At 46.0% G+C, this 25,179-nt stretch overlaps 3 protein-coding genes and 1 long non-coding RNA gene across 6 annotated transcripts in view; 3 read left to right on the forward strand and 1 right to left on the reverse strand.

Annotated features, from left to right (window-relative positions):
- Nucleotides 1–13,548, forward strand: part of LOC106978785 (zinc finger protein 75A) — a 45,460-nt gene extending 31,912 nt beyond the window's left edge. The window contains exon 10 of the transcript XR_008294636.1: nucleotides 13,533–13,548. The gene's annotated coding sequence lies outside the window, so the exon portion shown is untranslated. The remainder of the gene's footprint in view (nucleotides 1–13,532) is intronic.
- LOC106978797 (uncharacterized) lies at nucleotides 511–5,333 on the reverse strand. Its single transcript, XR_003415406.2, has 2 exons — nucleotides 4,891–5,333; nucleotides 511–1,350 (listed from the first exon to the last, which is right to left on the reverse strand). It is a non-coding gene; the product is annotated as an uncharacterized LOC106978797 (long non-coding RNA).
- On the forward strand, nucleotides 5,265–13,715 carry LOC113592406 (zinc finger protein 75A-like). 2 transcript variants are annotated; one of them, XM_027043402.2, is made up of 8 exons: nucleotides 5,265–5,410; nucleotides 7,231–7,414; nucleotides 8,113–8,204; nucleotides 8,488–8,614; nucleotides 10,039–10,130; nucleotides 10,416–10,542; nucleotides 12,438–12,548; nucleotides 12,723–13,715. In XM_027043402.2, the coding sequence occupies exons 2-8, from the start codon at nucleotides 7,291–7,293 to the stop codon at nucleotides 13,316–13,318; spliced, it is 1,269 nt and encodes a 422-aa protein (XP_026899203.1). In that variant the 5' UTR covers nucleotides 5,265–5,410; nucleotides 7,231–7,290; the 3' UTR covers nucleotides 13,319–13,715. The 2 variants fall into 2 exon arrangements, with proteins under 2 accessions (XP_026899203.1, XP_026899202.1); XM_027043401.2 differs by having other exon boundaries at nucleotides 5,269–5,410; nucleotides 7,225–7,414.
- LOC106978793 (olfactory receptor 2C1) overlaps nucleotides 10,414–25,179 on the forward strand; it is a 42,317-nt gene continuing 27,551 nt past the window's right edge. Inside the window, exons 1-3 of one of the 2 annotated variants that reach the window (XM_053213376.1) lie at nucleotides 10,513–10,542; nucleotides 12,438–12,548; nucleotides 21,784–21,873. The gene's annotated coding sequence lies outside the window, so the exon portion shown is untranslated. Of the gene's footprint in view, nucleotides 10,543–12,437; nucleotides 12,549–21,783; nucleotides 21,874–25,179 lie in introns of both variants that reach the window. The other variant, XM_027043406.2, reaches the window with a different exon arrangement.

A 25,179-nucleotide genomic window follows, 5' to 3' on the forward strand; every position in this document is an offset into this window, starting at 1 on the left:
GTGACTTTCCAAAGGATTAAAAAGAAATAAATGGTAAGATTTATACTGATATTGATTGTGCACATGTACCTCTTAGAACATTTTCTGTTTAATCAATAAAAGCTAGCCAGTGTAAACAGTGTAAAGACGGAATGTTTTCCTCTAGGATTTGGGTTCAATAATGTGGTGGCTTTTAAAAATTATGAAGCAGGGGAGCCTGGCTTGCTCAGTTGAAGAGCATGTGACTCTTGATCTTGAGGTTGTGAATTTGAAACCTATTCTGGGTGCAGAGATTACTTAAATAAATAAAAATTTTTAAATAAAATATAATCGGGGCACCTGGGTGGCTAAGTCGGTTAAGCGTCCGACTTCGGCTCAGGTCATGATCTCACAGTTCGTGAGTTCGAGCCCCATGTCGGGCTCTGTGCTGACAGCTCAGAGCCTGGAGCCTGCTTCAGATTCTGTGTCTCCCTCTCTCTTTGCCCCTTCCCTGCTCATGCTCTGTCTTTGTCTCAAAAATAAATAAACATTAAAAAAAACTTTTTTAATAAAATATCATCACCGAGTACCCTATAATGGAAGTTTTCAATTAAACATAAAAGGCAGCAGTGGCCATGGACGGCCTCAAAACGTATACGGTGGTTCACTGTAAGACACGTACACGGCCAGCCATGTCTGCTTATGTGAGGGAGTATTAGGCAAGAAAAGGATGGAAGTGGTGATACAGACTTAAACCTGCTAAATGAGAGGGGGCAGGTGCGGAAGGTGATACCCTTTCTATGAAATCTCCACAACAGGTAAATCCATAGAAAGAATGAGAAGTAACTTCCTAATGGACAGTTTCCTGTTGGGGGCTGAAATTGTTCTGGAACTGGAGAGAGCTGGTGATTGTACAATACGGTGAACATCCCCTCGGAGAGGCGGTACCACTTCCTGGCTGCCCACAGTCATTCTCCATCACATCAGAGGGCTCGTTCCTGCAGAGCACTCATCTGGGAGTATCTTTGTTTGTTTGTCGTCTCTTTGCCCATGGCGTGTAGGCCGCAGCAGGCCATGGACCACGCCTGTCCCGTTCACTGCACAATCCCCAGTGTCTGCCGTCTGGCAGGCACCTCAAAGCCACTTGTGTCTTTCAGAGCCACCTTCATTCATTAAGTCCGCAGTGTAGGACGTGTCCTGTCTGTCGAGTGAGTGAGGAGCGTGGCGCGGAGAGGCCACTGCGTCCTGGCAAGTGCCATCAGCTTCCGCTGTCCCTCCCCTCCGCTCGCGGTGCCCTTCGTGCCCCAGACAGGCTTCACATGGCTGTGTTATCCCTCACGTTCCTGTCCCGTCCACATTCCTGGGAAGAGCTTGGCTCTGAAACAGCAGGGGCTGCGGGAGAGAGAGAGAGAGAGAGAGACTGTCACCACAGGGAGAGGGCAAGGGGAACTGGAGCAGGATGACTTGTCACCCATAGGAGTTCCTGCCATTCACCTGTCCCAGCTCTGCCTCCACACACGTGCTACTGCTCGCCCTTCTCCGTGCCGTCCCAGGTGTTATTCATTGTCCCGATGCCATGGATCCTTCATGAACTTCCTCAGCTTCGTCCCTGATGCGTCCCCACCACACTCTCTGCCCTCTGCACATTATGTCAACACCACTCAATCCTCGGTCCTGTGAAATGCTACGCCCCCTCGCCGATCCCACTCCCACAGCCCAAGGACATGTCTGCCTCCTCACCGGGGACACCGGTATCTTCCGTTCCAGCCAAGCCGTCTCTGCACCCAGCCAGCTGCTTCCTGTTGAGCACAGAGGTGCTCAGGCTACGGCGTTCCTCTGACCCACACGCCTCCTTCAGTCTGTGCCTCTCCTGGACCTCTGGTTGTGATCTCAGTTGCCTTCTTCCCACAAGTCTCCCACAACCAAAGCCACGTTCCTGTTGTGCTGTGCCTTTCACGGCTCCCTTCTCCCAAAATGTACAAGATCGTGACACTGACCGGATCTCACACCTAGTCCTACCTGGACAAGCGCACACTGTGTGAAACTCATCGCTATCCCGCACTGATGCCTTAATCTTGGCGGCAGCAGCTCTGATACAACTTTGTTTACTGCATAACCATAGCATCTGCACTCAAGGAACCTTTCGGCAAGAGAGACTGGATGTTAATTCACCAACTCTAATTTTCCTGATCCCCTGAGTGAGGGACAGTGTCCTTTCCCTGGCCTTTTGGAGAACTGTTCTGAGCTTTAACTTTTGTATTAGGGACCCTAAACATCCACTGACTGTATCAGTGTGTACATTATTTCAGCAAATGAGAAATCCTCCCCATAGACGAAGGACATGGGACCAACCCAAGATAGCTAACAGTTTGCGGTGGGTGGCGGGGGGCTACTGTGCATTTCTCAACACGTCTCCAGCAATGAGATTACTGTGCTCCTCACCCCACTTCGTAACTAAACTCACCAGGTTCTGAGTTGCCTGTTCTCACCTGTTGCCCAGACACATTCTGTACATCCTCAACTAGACCCACAGCCTCCTCACCATGTTTGGCACGCTGCTCGCTCATGCGCGGCTGGGTCTCAAGAGATGATGAAGCACTAAGGTAATCATGAAGGAAAACGGTTCATGGTAGTGTGGGTAGCCAGAACAGGCGATGGATCAGCAACTTTTTAAAAGGCAGCCATAACTAAGGGAGTTAATCATTGATAACTAGTATAAATGGAGAAAGAAAAAGTGAATTTATTAGCCAATAGCAGCATCATTATCTCCAGCCAGTCACCCAGCAAAGCCATTCATCCCCACTACAGCACTTGTGTGGTATCTCAGAACAAACTGTATGTATTTGCTGTCATTGCTACCCAACTCTACTTTCATCATTTTTCAAGCAGTGCCTATCTATGCAGAGGAGTGTGACTGCAAAAGGAAAGTCTTAGGGGACTTTGGTGAGCCGCACAGCAAGGTTGAGCAACTCTGGCACCAAATTTCAAACTATGAAAATCGTTACTGGCACTCATTCACTATTCACCAGTTTGTGCCTTGTTTCTTCTAGCTTCACAGGGTCTCTTTTCCCATTTGTCTCCCCATCTTCTGCTTCCAACTCCGTACCCATGGTATGAATCAGGCCTGTCAGTTTCATGCAGGGTGTTCTGAATAGTAGTAATTCACGATAGCTGCAGTTTCGTTTGTGAAGGAAAGCTTTAATTAAAAGGGAGATTGAATATACATAATTAAACAAACATACAAAGGGAGAGAGTGTAGAGAAGAACAGAGAAGTGTTCATACATCGAATCCAGTGCTCACAACATCCAACCTCCTGGCTGGGGGAGCCCTGTGCTGAACAGCCTGGTTGGGGTCCAAATGAGTGAGGGTTCTGGGCAGAGAGTCCTCCCCTCAGGTGAGACTTCAGCTAACTAGTCCCACCAGGGAGATACATGCCCTACCTGTGTGTGATCTCTGGTGCGTCATAAAGTTGGCCTAAGTGCAGTCCTGAGCCAACTGGGTTTTTTCTGTTTCTCATTCCCGTCTCACAATCTTGGGAGCCTGGACATCGGTGTATTTCTTTCCCGTCTCTGATCCATTCCAGGGGGCCGGCCTGGTCTGCCTTGAGGAGTTGAGGCAAGTTAATCCCTCTTGGCATCAGGAACACAAAGGCTAATACTGATCCTGAGGCCAGATATGAAGCACAAGTCAACTAAGGCCCCCGTGACTGTGTATGTGCGGCCCTGGGTAGAAATGCACAAGTCACACAAGTTCTGTAGAGAACACAGGAGCACGGCCAGCAGATGCTGCCATTTATATGCTCAGCCTTGGGCCTGATGGCGAGGATCTCAAGCAGCGCTGTCCACGGGTTCTGAAAGACTGGGAAGAAAATTAAGTCCCAACCTGACTCGGATTCCAAGGAAATGAACCTGCTTTGAAACATTCCGGTGACTTAGATGCTTTTTCTGACCGCCTGTGTTTAATCCTTTTCTCTCCCACAAAAAGGATCAGAGAGGGGCTCCCGATTCCATCTGAAAGCACCACTAACATAATGGCCTGGACCCGATCTCCCATTTTCATTCCCACCATAACCTTCCTTCCAGACGAACTGCCCTGGAAAGAAGCTCCCTCGGAAAGCCTGCGGGGATGCTCCGGGAGTTACTTTATTCAGTGCCATCGCCTCACTCCCGTGCTAGGCACTCCGCGGCAGGTCCACGAGAACTTCTTTTCTAAGGCACGTCTCCTCCAAATGTAGCCCAGTCACACTTAGTGAAAAGGTACTGCCGATCTTCTCACACCCCAATCTTTCCCAGCTTTCCAGGCTTTGCTCTTCCCTTTCCCTCTCTGTGTGGATGTGGCCCCACTCCCGGGGGCGGGCAGATCCCTCAAGCCTTTTCCCGTTTCTTTTACCATTTCCCCAACCACGGGTCAACTTTCACTTCCTTGGAATCCCGCAGCGCTCAGCTCAGGGCTCCCTCTTCCTAGCTAGTGATGGTCGCGGAAGTGCCTCAGTCTTTCGGCCAGACTCCGTGCATCAGAGACCTGGTCCTGCGGACTCTACCGCCGGCTGCACGTCGTGCGCCTAGTAAGTAACCCGCTTGCCCGGTGAAGGCTGACACTACAAGAACCCCGATGATTAGGAGACAGCGACACCTCGAAATACTGCGATCCTGAACGGTGGGATTCACGAACTCCGAACTCTCCGTGGAACGAATGCCCATTTTACCCAGGCAACTCTGGCAGAGACTGCAGGGGAGGCCAGATGAAAAGGGGGTTCGCAGCCTCCAGGGAGCATGCCGTAGCGGACAGGCGGGAGCCAGGACCGCAGGGGCCCCAAAGCCCAGCCTAGGGGCTCTGGTCGGTCACCTGTGGGGCCCAGGCCGAGCCGCGCCTCCATTTCCCGGTCAGGGACAACTACACACATGGATCCCGTTTCACAGGCTGAAACCTACCTCACGAGGAAAACGTAATCGTCGTGGGGGACGCGCGGCCCAGAAAAGGGACGAGCCCTCTGGGGGCCGCCGATCGTGACCGGGACGGAAGCCCCGGGAAGGCCGGGGACCCCGCGCGCACAGGGGCGACCACCCTCGCCGGGAGGGGCTCCCGGGCACCGGGCGCCGCCGGGTGCGCAGCGCCTCCCGGAGCGGCGACGCGAGGCGGCGACAGCCGCTCGCCGAGCCGCGCACAGGCCCCTCTAGGCCGCGGCGGGCCGGGACACTCGGTAGCATTAACTCTTTCCCGCCGCCAGGGCTGCCCCGGGCGGAAGGCCGCCGCCTCTGCGCGAGGCCCGGGGCCGCGGCGCGGCTGCTCGGAGCCCCTCCCCCGGAAGCGCGTCACTCCGCTTCCGGCCGGAGCGCGGGGTCGAATGGGCGGCAGGCGGCGACGGGGACCTGAGGGCGTGTGCTGAGGTCTGGCCTGTGCCTCGCGGGGCCCGCCTCTGAGCGGCGCGGGGCGGAGGGCGGCGACCTGCAGGTGAGCCCGGGGCGGGGGGAGCGTCGGTCCCGGAGCTCCCGAGGGACACCGGTCGCTGCGCGCCGGGCGGGGGCGAGCCAGCCATTGTCCGAGGGCGGCGGCACTTTGCGGGCCCGGCGGCGGGAGCCTGACAGCCGGACCGCCTTGGGGAACTCCGCCGTCAGGCTCTAAAGGCCACGTCGCTGTCCCCCCTTGCGCAGACGGTGCCGGGGCCGCGCTGGGACCCCGTCGGTCACCGGGGCGGGCCTTGTGGTCGCGGGCTTTCCGGCCTGGCGTCCAGAAGCGGGGCGGGTGCGCAGCCGGCTTTCCCGCCTCGGGGCCGTGTCACCGGGCGCCGGGCACCCGGGCGGTGCAGCCTCGGAGACGGCTGCTTCTGCGGGTGCCGAGCTTGGGCAGCGTCCTCGTGCCTGCTGAGCATGCTGGGCAGCCGGGAGCCGGCCACGGGGGAGTACCGTGGCTTCCGGGACGAATTTGGGTGCCGTTCCCGCGGGATCGCTCAGGGAAAGCGAGGCTCCCGAGACTGTGCCCAGCCTCGCCCGGAGGTCTCAGTGACCGTGGAAGAAAGGGCAGGTGGGCTGAAGGGTCACCCTCATCACCCCCAACTCCCCTCCTCTCCTCTTTTACGACTTTGCCTTTGGGTAAACATTTTGTAAGCAAAGGTCCTCTGTTACTGTACTGGGTGAAGTAGGGAGAGATTTAAAAATGCAGGAACGAATCGTGTGCACGGTGCCCTTTTACAGTTTTTGCAAAGAGGTGCCGAAGGAGAGTGTTGAGCATCTAGTTGCTTAATTGGGGGATGCTAAGGCTCCTTTTTCCCTAATTACTTTCCTTCTCTGGTGTCGCTTCTCTGTCCCAGGTCTCCTGCCAGTAGGCATACCGTGGAATTGAGAAGGTGGAATGTTCCACGCACTGTGGGCTTCCATCTTCACGGCAGCATGAAGGGTCAGAGAGGTTGTACCCCCTTACGATAGACAGGAGACCGGGATGACACGTTAAGATTGAAGAGAAACTCAGAATGTTCCCCGGATGGCCCCTTGGCATGGGGAAGGTGGGGTAGGAAGCACGAGAGTGAAATCTTTGGACAAGCTCCTCGCAGCCAGAAGCTGTAAGTGTTCTCACTGTCCAACCTTTCCTGAATTGTGACCATTTTTAGGAGGGCCAAGCCCTCAGTGGACGTTTGTCTCTCAACGAGCTGTGCCTTATTTCACCTGAATAATAGGAGACGAAGGGTCTGGCGGTGGATTTTTTAAGGGGAAGGTAAGGCAGGATTTTTCTGCTCATTTTTCTCTCATGATGAGTAGGAGATAGTAAATTTCATGTGACTTAGTTAATGACATGCACATTTTTTCTGCTCTTGGTGCTTTGGGACGAAGATCATCTTAGTGATTTTTAGTCCAGTTCCCCCATGGCTTCAGTTACCGAAGATGGTGGAATTGGGGTGAAAACTAGAAAGATACAGAACAGGAAACCCCTGAGGGCAGGGATGTAAGTCTAGGAGAAAGCTTCTCAAGATACCCTGAGAACATGGAGCTGTTCCCCTGAGCTGTGCTGCCTGCAGAAGGGTGGGAGCAACTGTTTGAAAGTTAGCAGTTGCCACAACTTTTTTCTGTGTCTGTAATTTCCCAAGATTTCATAGTCAGTACCCTGTGGAAAATTGGTGGCCCAGTGTCTCCTTATGTGTGTCAGCTTCCATAGTATCTCATACTTCTCAACATCTGTACTGAGTTTTTTCTTTCTGCCATCAGCCCCCCGCCCACCCCCAGCAGAATAAGTTCTCTGGTAACAGATGGACATTGTTTCTTTCTAGCTTGCAGTCTAAGAGCTCGAAAAAGGGGCAGGGAGTGCTCTTCAGACAAACTGTAGATGTCCTGGGCTTCAAGATGAAGGCAGCAGACTCACAACCCATAGGCATGTTCCACAATGAATTTTGGAATCCACACCATGAACTTCAAGAATGTCTGAACTGGAATTCTCATAAAGAAACTGATCCTGCATGTGAGATGGGTAAGGCGGGACGTGATAATTACTAATTCTTGGGAAATGTGATAGGATCTTGTGCAGTCAGGACGTTGTGAGCGTTTCCTGGGTGCTCAGCACTGTAGATCCATAAACAGACCCTTCAGCAATGACAAGTCCCACTTCCCTCCAGGTGTCAGTGGACCAGTGGTGGGTGAAGTTGGGCATTGGCCCAAGGTGCAGAAATGTCCACACCACTGAACTCTGGTGGTAACACTGTGATTCTGTTCTTTAGAAAGCTGGAGAAAATAAGAGCCGTCCCATCCTCATAAAATACAGAATGAATTGAGATCAGAAACAGGTTATCAGTTGCCCAAGTATAAACACAATTGTGTATCAGGAAAAAAATAGGGATAAAAAATGATATACTTTACACTGGATTCTCTGAGTACTTCATCTTCAAATATGTTTAACTTTCGCCTGATTGAGAACCCTTTATTTCATAAGAAGAAACTAAAAAGGGTTTTTCTTTTTTTAACTCACTTGTTAAAACCAGGGAGCCTGTTCTAGGTGTCGGTAGATATTGCTTCTTGTTTGCAATGAGAAGGTCAATTTAAGACACCACACATAATTTGCAAAGGTGTCTTGTCTCTGATGAAAGGATTGGTATCTTCTGTATTTTAGAAATGTGGGCAGGATGTTCATAGAAGTGAGAGAAATTTTCTCTGCCTTCTTTCCACCCACAGCTGTGCCTGCTCACCAGATCCTAGCCTTTCCTGAGCAGACAATCACCAAAGACTGGACAGTGGCACCTGAGCTCGTCTTGCCTGAGTCCCAGGTGAGCTGTGCAGTCCAGCCCTTGAGGGCTGCCTTTCCCCGGGCCCATGACCCTCATGCCCTGCAGGTGCTCCCAGGCATGATAGCCCTGATGTTCTCCCTCGGAAACTGGGCACCTGTTAGACTGTTGATGATCCCTTGCTTTTTTCCTTTCTGCCTTCTTACTTTAAAACAAAGAAACATGTGCTGTTAATTCGCTGAGTGCCCAGGGTCTACCATGGGCCAGATGGTAGGGCTGCTTCTCTAGTGGCAAGTACTGAGCTGAAGCCCATTGTCTTCTTTAGATCTCGTTGACATTTGAAGAAGTGGCCATGTATTTTTCCCAGGAAGAATGGGAGTTCCTGGATCCCACTCAGAAGGCCCTCTACAATGATGTAATGTGGGAAAACTATGAGACTGTCATCTCTCTAGGTAAAGAATCTCCGTTTCCCGTTGGGTAGAAGTTGAGTCATCTATCACATTCTCTGCTTACTGGGAAGGTACTCCTGTGAGAGGCTGTGTTCTAGTAACTGGTTGTTTCTCAACTAGATAATGTGTGGACAAGGGAGAGGTAAATCCAAATCACCCAGGGAGCTTTTTTCCAGTGCACGTGCTCGTTCTTTATCTTAAAATAATTGATCCCTTTCTCCTTTCCAAATGTGCTCTTCTTTTACATTACCCATCCCCGTACAAGGTACCATCATGCAATATGACAGGCCCGAAAAATGTGGTCATCCTTTACTGTGGTTTTGTCGTCATACCCTACTACTAACGCAGCACTGTCCTTTGGGCTCCACCTTCACAGTGTAGTCTGGGCGCAATCATGTTTCATCCTTGTATGACTTTAAAGTCCTGATCAATCATGAAATTTCTCTGCTGTGAACTCTAGGATGTCTTCATAAACACTCAGAATAAAACCCAAATTCCTTACGGAGGTATCCATGAGCCTACAACATGTGGCTGCTTCACCTCCCTACCCTAATGTCCTTCCATTGCTGTCCTGCTTAGTTATCTTGTCCGTACTGATTTTGCTGTTGCTTGAACTCCTCAAGCTAATCTCTACTTTTGCATTTCTTCTCCTGGCACACTGGACTCTGAGTTCTACAGTTGTTGTTTTTTTTTTTCTTTTTTTTAATGTTTTTTTAAATTTATTTTTGAGAGTGAGAGAGAGTGTGAGTGGGGAGAGGCAGAGAGAGAGGGAGACACAATCTGAAGCAGGCTCCAGGCTCTGAGCCGTCAGCACAGAGGCCGTCGCGGGGCTCGAACCCACGAACTGTGCGATCATGACCTGTGCCGACGTCCGACGCCCAGCCGGCGAGCCACCCAGGCACCCCTGAGTTCTACAGTTTTAAATACCTCTAATTTTTGCCCTACTCAGAATATATATCACATAAAAAAAGTGAGATTTCCTGTTAATGACTTCGTGAATACTGAAGATAGTCTATTGGGGAACCAGATTCAGGGATTAGTAGATGCTTGATTCTTGTTTACTATGAGAAGGTCACTACGAGGTATCACTTAATTTTGTAAACATATCCCATCTGTACTAAAAGAAACAATCTTTTGTATTAAAAAAATTTTTCTTTTAGTTCATTTATTTAGAGGGACGGAGACTGTGAGTAGGGAAGGGGCAGAGAGAGAGAGCGAGAATCACAAGCAGGCTGTGAACCATCAGCGCAGAGCCCAGCGCAGGGCTCGAACTCACCAAACCTCTAGATCATGACCTGAGCTGAAACTGATAGTCGGAGGCTTGACTGACTGAGCCATCCAGGCGCCCGAGAATCTTTTGTCTTTTGGAAATGAGTGAAGGATTTTCACATAGTGAGAAATATTCTCTGCCTTTTTTCTACCCACAGCTGTGCCTGTTCATCAGATCTTAGCCTTTTCTGAGAAGACAAACACCAAAGACTGGACAGTGGCACCTGAGCTCGTCTTGCCTAAATCCCAGGTAAGCTGTGCAGTCCAGCCATTGAGGGCTGCCTTTCCCTGCTGCCCATGACCCACACTGCCCTGCAGGTGCTCACAGGCATGTTAGCCCTGATATTCTCCTTGGGGACCTGGGCACCACCTAGTCTATTGATGGTCCCTTGTCTTTTTCCTTTCTGCCTTCCCAGTATACAAAAAAAAAAAAATTGCTATTAATTCCTTGAGTGCCCAGGGTCTATCATGGGCCAGATGGTAGGGCTGCTTCTCTAGTGGCAAGTACTGAGCTGAAGCCCATTGTCTTCTTTAGAGCTCGTTGACATTTGAAGAAGTGGCCATGTATTTTTCCCAGGAAGAATGGGAGTTCCTGGATCCCACTCAGGAGGCCCTCTACAATGATGTAATGCGGGAAAACTATGAGACTGTCATCTCTCTAGGTAAAGAATCTCCCTCTCCCATTGGGTAGAAGTTGAGTAACCTATCATATTCTCTGCTTACTGGGAAGGTACTCCTGTGAGAGGCTGTGTTCTAGTAACTGGTTGTTTCTCAACTAGATAATGGGTGGACAAGGGAGAGGTAAGTCCAAATCACTCGGAGGGCTTTTTGCAAGTACAAATTCCTTATCTTATGTAGATTTCTTGATTTATTTTTCTTCCTCCTACCCCGTATCTATTCTCATATTTTTCTCATCTCAGTAAAGAGCATTCACCCAGTTCCTAGAAGGAAAGAGCATACAGTCATTCTTTATGGTGATCTTATGTTGTACCCCATTTTAACGTATCCGTGTCCTTTTGACTCCACAGTGTGGCCTGAGTACAACCACATCTCATTCCCTTGTGCTCTTAGCTTCCTGGTTTAAGCTAGGAGCATGTCTAACCAGACTGACCTTGGTACTTTCTGACTGGGACGCCAGCCACCATTCTTGCCCTCCCACTCTGTGTTTTCCACACAGCAGCCAGAATCTTTTAAAAACTGATCAAATCATGACATTTCCCGTGTCAGCACCTTATAATGACTTATCATCACATTCAGAATAAAATCCAAACCTTACTGAAGTGCTTATTCGGATCCTCCAGGATCTGACCCTACTCCCCTCCCTGCCCTCGTCTCCTGCCACTTGTGCCCTTGCTCAGGCCTCTTGATCCTCACTGATCTTTCTGTTTCTTGAACTTGCTACGCACATTTCTACCTTCCCCTTTTCTCTGCCTGGCACATTTTGTGCCACATACTAAATCTCTCCCTTTTACCTTTCTGGTCCAATATCACTTTCTCGAAGAGGCCTTCCATACGACCTCATCTCAAATAGCTTCAGAGAAGCAGAATCTTTTTTTTTTTTTTTAATAAAGTTTATTTATTTTGAGAGAGAGCACACGCGTGAGTGGGAAAGGGGCAGAGAGAGAGGGAATCCCAAGCAGGCTCCACTGTGGTAGCATAGAGGCTGATGTACGGCTTGATCTCACAAACAGTGAGATCATGATCTGAGCCAAAATCAAGAGACGGATGCTTAACCAACTGAGCCACCCAGGTGCCCCAGAGAAGCAGACTCTTACATGCTGAGTTATTCTGCTTTAGTTTTGTTCAAAACATGTATCACGTGCTGACCGCTTTGTTTATTGCTGTTTGCTTGTCTCGTTCTCCCAATAGAAGGTAAGCTCCATGAGTCCAGGGTGCTTTAACTTCCTCACCACTGTATCATCAGCCCAAGGAGAGTGCCTGGCACACGACAGGCAGTCAGTACACATTGCCTGAATGACCGAGTGATGCATACTTCCCGGTTTGGCAGTGTATAATTAGAAAAGTTTCACTGAGGGATTCTGGTCTGTTTCTTCCACCTGGACAAGAACCGGTGAACTCTAAGAGTGGAAAAAAGCTTCCCTATCCGGTGCGTGGTACTCAAGAGCTAAGTAAACACTCACTGTTCCCATGACAGGAATCACTGGTGCGTGTGATAACGCAGCCCACTGCCCTTCACCTGGCTCTGCCAGACTTGGGCCGATCCTAAAGAATTAATAGAACGAATCTGTATTCCCTGCAGCCTCTCGGGCTTGGTGCCATCTTGTTTAATATGGGGCGGTCTCGGTGGCAGGAGAGGGGCGTTGTGGATGGATTCCCATGCCCTTTCGCCTTTCCATGGAGCCAGCTTAGGTTTATTTCCCCGTGTCCACTTGTGTACCACCCACAGATGGAGGACCATGTTAACCTGATAGCGGGTGTGAGGGTCTACCTATGTGACCCTTGGGTTAAAGTGCCCTTTACTCTTCCTGGAGTCGTATGGAGTTGGTGGACCTTTGTCGAGTTGCCAGTCCTTGATCTCACTTTTTGCGTTTCACAGCATTGTTTGTGCTCCCCAAACCTAAGGTGATCTCGTATCTAGAGCAAGGGGAAGAGCCATGGGTTCAAGGGTCCACGGAGCTCAAGGACAGTCCTGGAGAGCTGCCTACAGGTAAATACACCATGGGACAGGATGAATGCCTTGATAGCAACCTTTGCAGGGCTTAACGTTTTAAATTCTGTCTATCTGTATTTTGTAGTCAATAATCATTGAATTTTTCTCTCCATTCCCGTAGTTGTTTTGCTCTGCTGTGCAGTGGGCTGACTATTACGTTTATTCTGACAGGAATAAAGCACAAAAGTGACACTGAAAACCATCAGCCTATACGTGTTTCTGATTTAGAAATACAAGCACCAGGAGACATAGTATCAAAAAAGGCCCGAGCAAAAGTTCCCCAGAAAACAACAGGCAAAGAAAACCATGGTGATACACACAGGATGGCGAAGTGGCACCAAGAGTTTCCAATGAACCAAACAAAGGAACTTTCAATCTGGGAAGATGAGCTGCAGAGACTTATGGATCTTCACAAGAAAGCCCGTGCAGTAGAGAAGCCTTTTACATGCCAGGAGTGTAGGAAAAACTTCAGACTTACCTCTGATCTTACTAAACACAAAAAAATTCACACTGAAGTGAAGCCGTATAAATGTCAGCATTGTGGTAAGAGCTTTAGAGGGAAATCAGATCTTAATAAGCATGTAACAATACACCAAGGAATAAAACCATACAAATGTTCCTGGTGTGGGAAAAGCTTCAGTCAAAATTCAAATCTCCGTACACACCAAAGAACTCACACTGGAGAGAAACCCTTTATGTGTTATGTATGTGGAAAGAAATTCAGTCAGAATTCTCACCTTACTAAACACCGGAGAACCCACATGTAGCATCAGCATGAGAAGCTAGCAGGCAGTCAAGCCTTATTACACACCAGAAACACCACCACTGAACGGACACTTCTACTTCTTCCAAAAAGAGGAAATCCACCAAGTACGGCCGAGCCCTGATGTTTATGAAAAAATACAAAATTATGAAACATGAATAATTCTACATCAATGGAAAATTTGGTGATATAAACATGTTTCTCAGAAAAGAATCAAGGTTGACTCTGCAGGGGATGCGTTAATTTTGTACTAGTTAACGTTTTTACGTGTAAATCTTCAGGGAATTCCTTGCAAGAAAGATGTTCAAAGAACATTCTGCGTAAGGAATATACTATTTTGTGATTGTACCTGGCAGCAAATTCACCTTCAAATAGCAAATACATCTCTGAATTAATCAGTCTTCCGTGATCATCGTGTTGTTGGTTTTGCGTTGATTTTCCAGCGACTTTGAAACACATACAATAGAAATATCTGTAGCATGGTCTTCCAAAAGAAAAAGCAATAACCAGCCTGTTTAATTGTGTACCATTGCCTTCAAGGTAGTAGGCTTACCAATTTCAAGAGTCCCATGGGGGCAAATATGAGTTCTATTGTTGAATTATCCAAGAACTACACTGGATTTTCTTCCTCTCCCTTGTCATTGGACCCTATTCCCTTTTTTTTTTTTTTAAAGTTTATTTATTTTGAGAGAGTGAGAGACCATGTGAGTGGAGAGGGTCAAAGAGGGAGAGAGAGAGAATCCCAAGTAGGCTTTGCACTGTCAGTGCAGAGCCCGATGCGGGGTTTGAACTCAAAAGCCGTGAGATCATGACCTGAGCTCAGGTCAAGAGTCGGATGCTTAACCCACTGAGCCAGCTGGGTGCCCCTGAATTCCTTCTTAAATATTTTAGCAACTTAGCTCTTAAATCCTTTTAGCCCCATTTTTATTGTGATGAAATGCTATTTATTTCACCAGTAGGGAATCTGTCAGAAGAAGGACCAGTGCACTAATTTATACCTCTCATTTGTAGTGGTTGATAAAGGACCCAATATCAATAAGATTGTATGGAAACGGGTTGGAATTTTTAGACATGTTATATATTCCATGTAAAGAAGAGTTGTCTGCAATAAAAGAAACTATAGACCTTTCCCTCTGATGATGTCAACCATGAATATTAAAACTTTCTTGGGGCTTAAAGGGAAATTTATGGGAGTTCAGGATCAACTCAGGTTTTTATTTACTTCTTAATTTGCCTTTTGGTTTTAAAACAGAGGGTTAGGTTTAGGAAGGAGTGTGTGCTGCAGGCAGGAAGCGGTTCACTGGGTGTGGCTGAAGATTGGTTTCCTAAGAGGAAAGTTTGGGAACTGCTGAGTGGTGGGTAAGGTTGGCTGAATCCACATCCATGTTGATTGTCTTACACTGTAAACTATTATCAGTCAGACAGGGTATACATGTCTCTGTTTTGCACACAGCATTTAACGACAGCCTTAGGTGATAAATGATAGATGACTGAAAATCTCTATAGACTGTGGATCTTCCCGAAACTCTTATCTACAACAATGATTCACATGTATTCCTGTTAGAGCTTTTAGGTAGCATCAGGAAAGGGTTTAAATGATCTCTTCCAAATGGCTTATAAATGATGAAGTTAAGGCTTGAAAAGTTAAGGTCTGGTTACAGGGACGTGTTCGGTACCCTATAGTTGGTACGTCCGTTGGTTGTCACTTCAGGATGGATGTGTGTGTTATCCCTCCAGGGCCAGACTGGATGACATTGTGTTGTGTCTGTTTCTAGCTTAGAAGACATTCCTGTGGTTTGATTCGTTACTGAAACACTTAAGCCTCCACGTTCTCTGTGAAAGAAAACTGTGTTTCATCTCAAGGTTATTCTGGGGACTAGAGGGGCTGGTGAAGGAAAAGCACTCCACAGCCTGGCCAGTAGTAGATGCTCACCGTGCGTTTCTTTCCCTTTCCCCTGCTCCCCATGATATGCTGGGCAGACTGACTACGCTTAGGAAGCAGGTGCATTTATGGCTATTGGCAACTCCTTTGAGGAGTTGAGCGCTGCTGGTGGTGATAGTGCTTAGCTGCTTTGGTCTTTGACTCCAGTGCTTTATGGTTTAAGTCTCGTGATGGTCTGGCGCCCTCAATGAGACTTTATTTTCTTCAAGATGATTCAAATATGATTTCGTAAGCACAGCCAGCTCTGAAGCTCCCATCTGCATAGCTGTTACCCAACGCCCTCATCCTTCGACTACTGGTACTGTGTCATCCCGGGATACATGTGGACATCTTCCTGGTGCTACATTCATTCACTTTGATGGGGATCTCTTGTGGGCCCAGGCACCGTTCTAGACTGAGAAGATAGTAGTGAACAAAAGAGCTGGAAATCCACTCTCACGGGACTCGTATTCTAGTGAAGAGTAGAGAGAGTGGTTGTGGTTTTCTGCGACTTGAAGTTAGAGTCACGAGGTAGTTTTGGGTAATGGGTTGTGAGCAGAAGCCTCACTTGTGGGCTGAAGCCTTTCATTGTTGGTGCAAGACTCGGTAGTGCTCTTCTGCGTCAATCATGGAAGCCCACACAGGAAGGGGCCACAGGGTCAAAGTAGTCTGGAATGCTGAGCGCCGCGCCCCCTGGCCCCTTGGTGAGGAGCTGTTCTGGAGCATGTCCCAGACCTGTGATGGACTTTATGGGAATGAGAAATAAACCTTTGTTAAACCACTGAGGTGTTGGTGTCGTGTGTTTCTGCAGCATAATCTGGCTCATACAAATAGAGGCAGCTATCTACTAGAGCTGCGGAACCTTTTCTGTGGTTCCATGTGGACTTTGACCCTGAACAGAAATCTGCCTTCCTCTGAGCCAATGTAACACTGGTGGGCACAATGAGGAGCTTACATGATAGCAGAGAAGGACTGATTTCTTACCTGAGACAATCCAGGTTGGTCATTTTTTCAAGTGGACAAGGCAACCATCTCTCCCTGCCTCTCTGGCTTCATTCCCCTATCCTTGCTCTCTGTTCCCCTGTGCTCCAGTGTTTATGTGCATAAGATACGTTTCTATTGATCGATGGGCTACGGAGAGGGAATGGGTTGCCTTTCATTCCTCATGTGCAGTAGGCTTTAAGGAATTGTTTGGTAACTATCCCTCGCATATCGTATGTAAGTTTTGTCTCAATAAACCACGTGATCTAGGGCAGAAGCAAATTTGCCCTGATTGGTGTACAGAGGAAGGTGCTGCCCTCTTGGACTAAGGTGATAGTTGGAAGGAAGGTTGTGCAGGAAAGCAGAAGCAGGACATTTCAATTGAGAAGCCTCTGTCGGGAATGTCTGCTTAGCGAATTACCAGTAGTACAGTGTTCCACAAGTCCTTATGCTTATAACGTGGGGTGGACGTGTGGACGTTGGGAGAAGGAATTTCTATTGCTTCTTCACAGGGTTGAGCATTGATAACCAAAAATGCGATAGAAAATCAAAATTTAGGTTGGGTTCAAGATGAAGTGGAACACACAACCTTAGATTTAGCCTCAGATGTTAGTATTACAGCTCTCAGAAATATAACCAAATGATTTTAGGACAGTCCAGAAGTTGCTGTGTTTCAATTGGTTCAGGTCACAGCTTTATAATGGTTCCTTGCTTGGTTCTGAGAACTGGATCATTGACCAGTGTAACCCTGAAATCCTCATTCCTCTGCACTGGTCTAAGTGGCCACAGTGTGGGGTCCATGGCAGACCCAGAGTTTTCCCCGCCATTTAGGAGACTCCATCTGGAACCTCAAGGAGGTCTTGAGAACCTCCGCTGTCTTTGCTGGAGGGGAAGGACAAGAGGAGAGCTTGGAATTGAACCAAGGTGCTAAGGTTGATCAGCTTTTAAAGGAGCCGTGAGAAGAGTGTTTCATTCCCCTGGAGAATATGAGAGCCAGAATGCTAGGCAGCCCTTTCGATCAGATTGCCCTGGACAGTTGACATAACACGGGTGGTTTGAATTCCATAGAAGCCTTTCCAATCATCGAGTCACTGCACAGACCAGTGTTCACTGACCACCTTCTGCATTTCCTGGCCAGTTGCACTCGTGTCATGGGTCAAGACTGCCTAGTGCTTTTCTCTCTGGGCTCTCCCCTCCGGTGTGTAGAGTGGATTATTTGCTGAAGGGCTCCCATTGTTTCTGTGGGTTCTCACCTGAATGGAGTCTCTGGAGTGTCCTCAAGTAGGAAAGGTTGAAGTTTTTGTTCACACTTGGTGTTTCTAGGGTTGTTTCCAAAACCTGTTTGGACAAAAGCATATTGTCGTCACTAAATCTCTCTCACACTTGTCACCTTTATCCTTTCTTGTGTGGTTCAGTGGGGAGCACGGCTGGAGTGCTGTTGAAGCATCTTCCGGTGTCCCTTCTGTGCACGAATTCCTCCGTGTATGAATCCCCCGTGGGCAGTGATAATCGGGCTGTTGTTGCCGAAGAGCTTTCTGCAGTCCAGCATGTGTGAGGCTCTCCTGTGTGACTCAGTGCATGTGAGAACACCCGCACTTTGCTTTAAAGCAGCCCTCCATCTGTGTCTCCTGACGGGGGGGTTGAGCAGCTCCGAGTTTCAGGTTTAGAACTGTCAGAATCACTTCTCCCTTCTCCCACGGTAGGATGATGACCGTGGAGTTGCACTGATCTTGGCACTAACACAATATATTAAGCTTTATAGTATTTGGATACCCTGCACCTTTAAGGGCAAACTTAGTAAGAAAGCTTAAGGTTGAACTTTTTAAGCAAAGGATAGATTTCCAACATCATAATTGTCACACTAAGCATTTGTCCATGGTGTGTATGAACAACGGAACAGTGTCAAAGCATTTGAAGAAAAACAAAATGTGAAGGATCCCTAATATTTCATAAAGGTACAAGTAAAATATGTTTCACTTGAGAAAAGTTAAATCAAAAAAATATTAGTAGCTTAAGGAGCAATAATTTACAGAGAAGAGTTAGGATAAAGGTTTGTTTAAAACATTTCTTTCATCCTTTATGGTGAGGGAGTGTTAGCCCTCATGATAGCTATTTATCCTTAAAAGAGAGGATGAATTTTGTATTTCCAAACTTATTTTTTCACTTAAGAGGAACTTCTACAGGGGGTGGCTCAGTCATTTAAGCATCGGGCTCTTGATCTCGGCTCAGGTCTCAATATCATGGTTCGTGGGACTGAGCCCCACGTCAGCCTCTGCGCTGAAGGCATAGAGCCTGCTTGGGATTCTCACTCTCCCTCTCTCTCCCCATCGTCCTTGTTTTCTCTCTCTCTCTCAAAATAAATACATTAAACATTTTTTTAAAAGAGGCACTTCTACAATATTCTCTTTTATGATCTCTCCAAACTCCCACATTTTCAAATCCACACTCACACAAGGCTCACTGTTCCTTTTACTCATGTACCAGTCCTATCTACTCTTACCACTCTGAACACTGTTTATTTCCATCATAGCATGTATCACCACTGAGAGTTATTTGGTTTGTTTACTTGTTTTTTTTTCTGTCTTCTCCCATAAAAATATAAGCATGGGGAGGGTAGGGGCTGTGTCTGTCTTCGGCAACCTTGAATCTTAAGTTCAAGCATAAGACTAACACAATCTCATATGTAACAAACACAAGAATGAAAGTATACCAAAGAGGAGAAACTGCCATGTCCACCTACTCATTAGCTTTGGTTACTCAGGGCATCCACTGGCTCAGTAATCTTTCTTCTTGAGGTATCGAGTGCTGCATTGATGTGTGATGGCCATGAGTCCTGGTCTTGCAAATGACCAGAAGAGGTGGAAGAAAGCATGAAGTGCTCTGAAGGATCACACAGAGACTTATATGTTGGGGACCTATGAATATCCAACATTATCATTTTATCCTCGTGAATGCCCAAACCCAAAGCTCAGGGATCTTCACCCTGGAATAGGCAGACCATATTCCATGTACACTGCAGGAAAATCACCTCCACTCAGGTTGCCTCCCCTCCTGGTCCAACCCCTGCAATGTCTGCTCTCCACCACTTGCCTTGCTGGTAACAAGGGCCCGAATGCTCACACAGACCTGGCAGTCTTGCAAGCCCTCGAGCTGTTCCCCCTTACAAATCTAGCTCCATCAGTGAACCTCAAACTTGTACTCAGAGAACACTTTGAGATGTGCAGAGATGTTCCATGACAAAAAGTATTATTCATCCAAGTAAATTTAGGGACAGTGGGTTAGAATAAAGTGAATGTTTTGTTGTAGGAAGACTTCGAGCACTTACATTTAAGTGTAGTGTGAAACTAAGCCGGGAGGCGGTGGGGGGGGTGGAGGGTAGGTCAAAGGAAAGGAGCCTAAGCATGCAGTGAATACCAGCCTCATTTGAGCTGGAGGCCCTTGTGGTGATGCTGTTGTGTATGGAAGTCCCACCTAACAACTCCCAAGATTGTTTGGTGGAACACCAGTTTGGGGAACACAGATCTAGTTAATCCTTTCACCATTATAGGAACCTGGGAGGATAACTGGTTTAATAGGACAGAACTAGTTCCCACAACACTTGACTCAACAATTTAATATCATTTTCCTCCATTCCACGTGGCTTCTTGGTTAGTGCGATTGGCATCATTATTACACAATCTTGGAAGCTGAAGTTTCAGATCCCATGGCTACCTACTGCAGACAGTAGAACTAGGACCTGTGCATTCTCCTTTAAGAAGATGACTTAGAGAATATTCCTTTGCATGGGCCTGGCAGAAAAATTCACTTCTTCAGGGTCAAATGAGCAGTTGTGATTGGCATCTAACATAGTTACTGCAGGATCCAAACGTTTTACCAAGAACAATCTCAATAGCTTCCAACATCTGCCATGGCGAAGAGTGCTTTACGAACGGGATCAGAGAAGGGCACTTCAGGTTTACAGAGGACAGTGATACCAGGCTATAGTGAAGGGCCAACCTTGTATAACATCTTTCAACTTCAAAGCTCATCTTACAGGATCTCATCTACCCTACTTGCCAGGAGGGTGAAGAACAGTGATCATTGGTCCCATTTGAGAGCAGATATATAAAGCAAATTGCAGAAAGTGATTGTCTTAAGATATGTTGGAGAAGATGCATGAAGACAATGGAAGATTTCTGGTTCCTAGTTCAGATATGACAAGGTCCTTTGAATATGAGATATCCGGGAAGAAATCAAATTCTTGTCCATGCGGTTAGGGAACAGAATTTATGAGTCAGGGCTCCTGACAAAGTACTTCTTATGCATTCTTCCCCTTCAGCTCTCTGAGATATTCTGCTGATGCTCCATTCCAACACCATCTTGACCACTCACGTCAGCCTCACCATCTTCGAAGGAAGAGAAAGAGAGAGTGGGGCAGTTACATCTCAGGAAGTGCTATTTTCTTGACTAAATGTTGCTATCTCGCCTATCTCCCCAAGGGCCAGAAATCCCTTCTTAGGGATGGTGTCTTGTTTCCAGAAAGAAACCCAGTTTTTTTCTGTAGAGTTAACCAGGATGCTGTGCCCCCCAAAATCATTCTTGTTCCTGTACACAGTCTAGTACCTGAAAACAACCTCTCTTCTAACCATTCTCAGGCTCAAATGGGTCTGAGATTTTCAGGAGAGTAACAGGAAAGCTCTGCCATTTTGCATTCCCATCAGCAATGAATGAGACTTCCTGTTCCTCCACATCTTTGCCGACAGTTGTGTTCAGTGTTTTGGGGTTTTCACCATTTTGATGGTTGCATGGTGTTATTTTTTTACTTTTTAATAAAGTTCATTTATTTTTGAGAGAGATAGTGCTCAAGTTGGATAGGAGGAGAGGGAGAGAGAGAGTTGGGGTGGGGTAGAGAATCCTAAGCAGGCTCTGCACTGTCAGTGAAAATCCTGATGCAGGGCTCGAACTCACGAACTGTGATATCATGACCTGAGCCTAAGTGAGACTCTTAACAACTGAGTCACACAGGCACCCCAGTGTTTTTGTTTTCATTTGCAATTCCCTAATGACTTGTAATGTGGAACATCTTTGTATCTGTGTACCTTGTCTGGTGAGGTGTCTGTTCAGATATTTGGCCCATTATTTTAATTAGGTTGTTCATTTTCTTATCTTTGAATTTTAACGGTTCTTCACCTAATTTGTGTAACATCCCATTATCGATTCTTCCTATCCATGAACATGGAATGTCTCTCCATTTATTTTTTTTTATCTCTTTAATCTTGTAGTTTTATTCATGTATACCTTGTATATGTTTTTGGTATTTAGATGTTCAGCCATCTTATTATTTTACTAATGTAAATGGTATTTTGTTTTTAATTTCAAATTCCACTTGTTCCTTGTTGGTGTATAGGAAAGTGGTTAAATTTTATGTATTAACCTAATAACCTTCAACTTTTCTACAAGTGCTTTATAAGTTCCAGGAGTTTTGTTGTTGTTGTTGATGATCTTGTCCTCTATAAACAAAGAACATTTTATTTCTTCTTTTTCAATCTGTATATCTCTTATTTTCTTATCGTTATTAAATTATATAGGGCTTCCAGTATGATGTTGAAGAGGAGTGGTGCAAGGGAAATTCTTACCTTGTTCCTGATCTTAATGGGAAAGCTTCTAGATTCTCACAAGTAAGTATAATATTAGCTGTAGGGTGTTTCGGCAGTTTTTAAAATCAGATTGAGGAAATTCCCCTCTGTTCCTAGTTTGCTGAGTTTTTATCATGTATGGGTGCTGGATTTTGTCAAATGCTTTTTCTACATCTACTGATATGATCATATGATTTTTATTCTTTAGCCTGTTGATGTGAGGAATGGCATTAATATATTTTTGAATATTGAGCCAGCCTTGCATACCTGGAATAAGTCCCACTGTATAATTCTTATTATACATTGTTAGATTTGATTTGGTAATATTTTGTTGAGTATTTTTGAATCCATATTATTGAGGGATGCTGACCTATAGGTATTTTTTTCTTGCAGGTTTTTTTTTTCCTAGTTTTTGGTATTATGGTAATGCTTACCTCCTAGAACGCCTCACCAGTATTCCCAGCCACCTCAGATACTGTTTGTCCTTTCATTACGGTCATCTTTCATCTCTACAGCCTATCCAGGTCCCTGATATCTGACCATAGCTTTATACCTGTAATTCTGTGTTAGAAGATATCTTTCATTGCCCTCTATTCTTTTGTATTGGAAGCTTTACCTGTGGAGAGTTTAGCAGAGATTTGTTGACTGTCTCTTAGCACCCATTTTCCCTTTCCTCTTTCCCAACAACACTGATTCCATTCGGGGGTCTGTGAGGTTCTTTACCCTCATTCCTAGAAATGAAGAATATGACCTAACCTAAGTTAGTAAAGGAGGATTCTACCTCTGTGATTGGAAGATGGCTCAGTGTTAGGTATATGACCTTAAGTTGGTCCCATGGGGACTTCTGTTTGAAACGGTAGAACAAACCCAGCTTTTATTGGATGATACATGTTACCCACTGGTTGTTGACAGTCTTCCTGAAACTAGGAGAGATATGAACCTTAGAATGAAACCAACCACCATAGAAGGCAGAGCAGAGTGATAAATATTCAGTCTTGGTGACACATTGAGCTGTAGGATCAAGCATCACCTGATACCTAGAACTGCCCTTGACTTTTTAGCTACCTGAATCTATATGTTTCCTTTTATGTTTAAGCCAGTGTAAGTTGGAGTTTCTGTTCATTATAACGGAAAAGAATCCTAATACATAGAGAAACAGCTAATATATAGATGTAGGAGATGAAGCGTCCTTTAACATACACCTATTGAAATTTTCCATTATGGAAATCATTAAATGTACATAAAAGTAGAGTAATATGGTGAAGACTTGTGTAGGCTGTAACACTTTACCTATCCTGTTTCACTTATCCTTTCCAGTTTTTTGTTTTTATCTTGTTTGTTTTGTTGGGGTTGTTTGTTTGGGAGTATTTTATTTTTCAATTATTGTTTTTTAATTTTTTAAATTATTTTTTAAAGTAATCTCTGTGCCTAGTGGGGGGCTCAAACTGATGACCCTGAGGTCAAGAGTCATATGCTCTACTGACTGAGCCAGCCAGGTGCCCCTTGGGAGTATTTTAAAGGAAATCTCAGACGTTATAACATTTCACCCATAAAGAGTTTAGTTTATAAGACATGAACAGTTCTTGACAATCTCTGTTCTGAACCATCTTTGAGAAAAAATTCCCACATGACAGAGACCCTCTCTCCCACTGGAGGGAAGTTTAACTGAGAACGTGGGAGCTGCTTTTCACTCTCTCTGAGGGCAGAACTTGACCAACAACTTTTCAAGATGGCTATGTAAGAGGATCCTCCTGGGTTCCTCTCTGTGGTGTCCAATTATGAGAACAACAGGCAATCCAAATGCATCATAATGAGGGTGGTCCAGGAGGGACGCTAGATGCCTGTAATAATTAACAGAATAATATATTAATAAGATGAAACTACGCAATTAACTGTTGCACTTTTAACAAGCCCCAAAGTGATTCACTCATTAAGAGTTCAGTGGCAACAGTTAATTGATAGTTTCCTGGAAGCAACTAAAAAACACAATAATACTAATTATCCTCTAATGTATTTGTATAGAGCATTCCCCCGGGAGCTCAAAATGCCCTCATTTACCTACTTGCATTGGCTTTAAATTTTTGTTCTTGAAATAATGTGTAAAGTGTAAATGAATACTAAAAATCATTTGAATTTTGTGATAATTCACCCCCTCAGCATTCCTGCTTGATAATGATGATGATGATGATGATGATGATGATGTGTGTGTGTGTGTGTGTGTGTGTGTGTGTATTTTAATGTTTATTCATTTTTGAGAGACAGAGAGATGGAGTGTGATCAGGGGAGGGACAGAGAGAGTGAGACACAGAATCTGAAGCAGGCTGCAGGCTGGCAGTGCAGAGCCGGACATGGGGCTCAAACCCACGAACCGTGAGATCATGACCTGAGCCGAAGTCGGACGCTTAACCGACTGAGCCACCCAGGCACCCTAGATAATGTATATTTTTTAATTAGCATTTGTCCATCACATTTCAGTAACTGCTAGGATGCAAAGTGACCTGGAAATTTAATACTTCTATTCCATTTTCTTCTCCATTTGTTATCATACTTATTCTAAATAAGGAGTTTTCTCTCCTTTTCTGTCATTCGTGTCCATTCCATCCCTTGATCCTCTTTCTGGATCTATTCTAAATTAGCTACTGTATATTCCAACACCCAGGGCCCTGATAGTCAAAAAGTGTACTATTCTCTTTTTGCACACTTCTCTTTTTTTAAGTTTATTTATTTTGAGAGAGGTAGAGAGAGAGAGGGAACGACCAAGCAGGGGAAGGGCAGAGATGGGGGTGGACAGAGGACGCAAAGTGGACGCACAGCCATGACACCAATATAGGACTCGAACTCACGACCCATAAGATCATGACCTGAGCCAAAGTCAGACGCTTAACCAATTGAGCCACCCAGGCACCCCTGAACTATACACTTCTGTGAAAGTCATAGTTTATCGTTTATAAAACCTACTTAACCAACCAAGTGTTATTGCTACTAGAATTCCTGGTACGTTAGCCTACTGTTTATCACCTGTAACTCCCAAACTGACACTTAAATTGACCTGCTTCGAAAACTTGCTCTTTCCTTATTTCTGCGTGAGGTTGTTTGCCCCCTAAAGCTTCTAGAAAGATATGCACTGTGAATGTTCATTCATTCATTCAACATTGGGCAAATATTTACTGAGCACTTTCTATATGTCATTGTTTTACATGTTGGGATTTTATATTCACAAACTTTTTTGGTTTTGTCTTTTCCTTCTAAAGAATGATGGATTGGGGATAAAGAGGGCATTTTCTACATTTCTTTACATTGTTTAGGTACATAATTTGTATACGTTTATGTCATTTTCATTTGGTTGGC

This window comes from Acinonyx jubatus, chromosome E3 (assembly GCF_027475565.1).
Source record: "Acinonyx jubatus isolate Ajub_Pintada_27869175 chromosome E3, VMU_Ajub_asm_v1.0, whole genome shotgun sequence".
Classification (NCBI taxonomy): Eukaryota; Metazoa; Chordata; class Mammalia; order Carnivora; family Felidae; genus Acinonyx; species Acinonyx jubatus.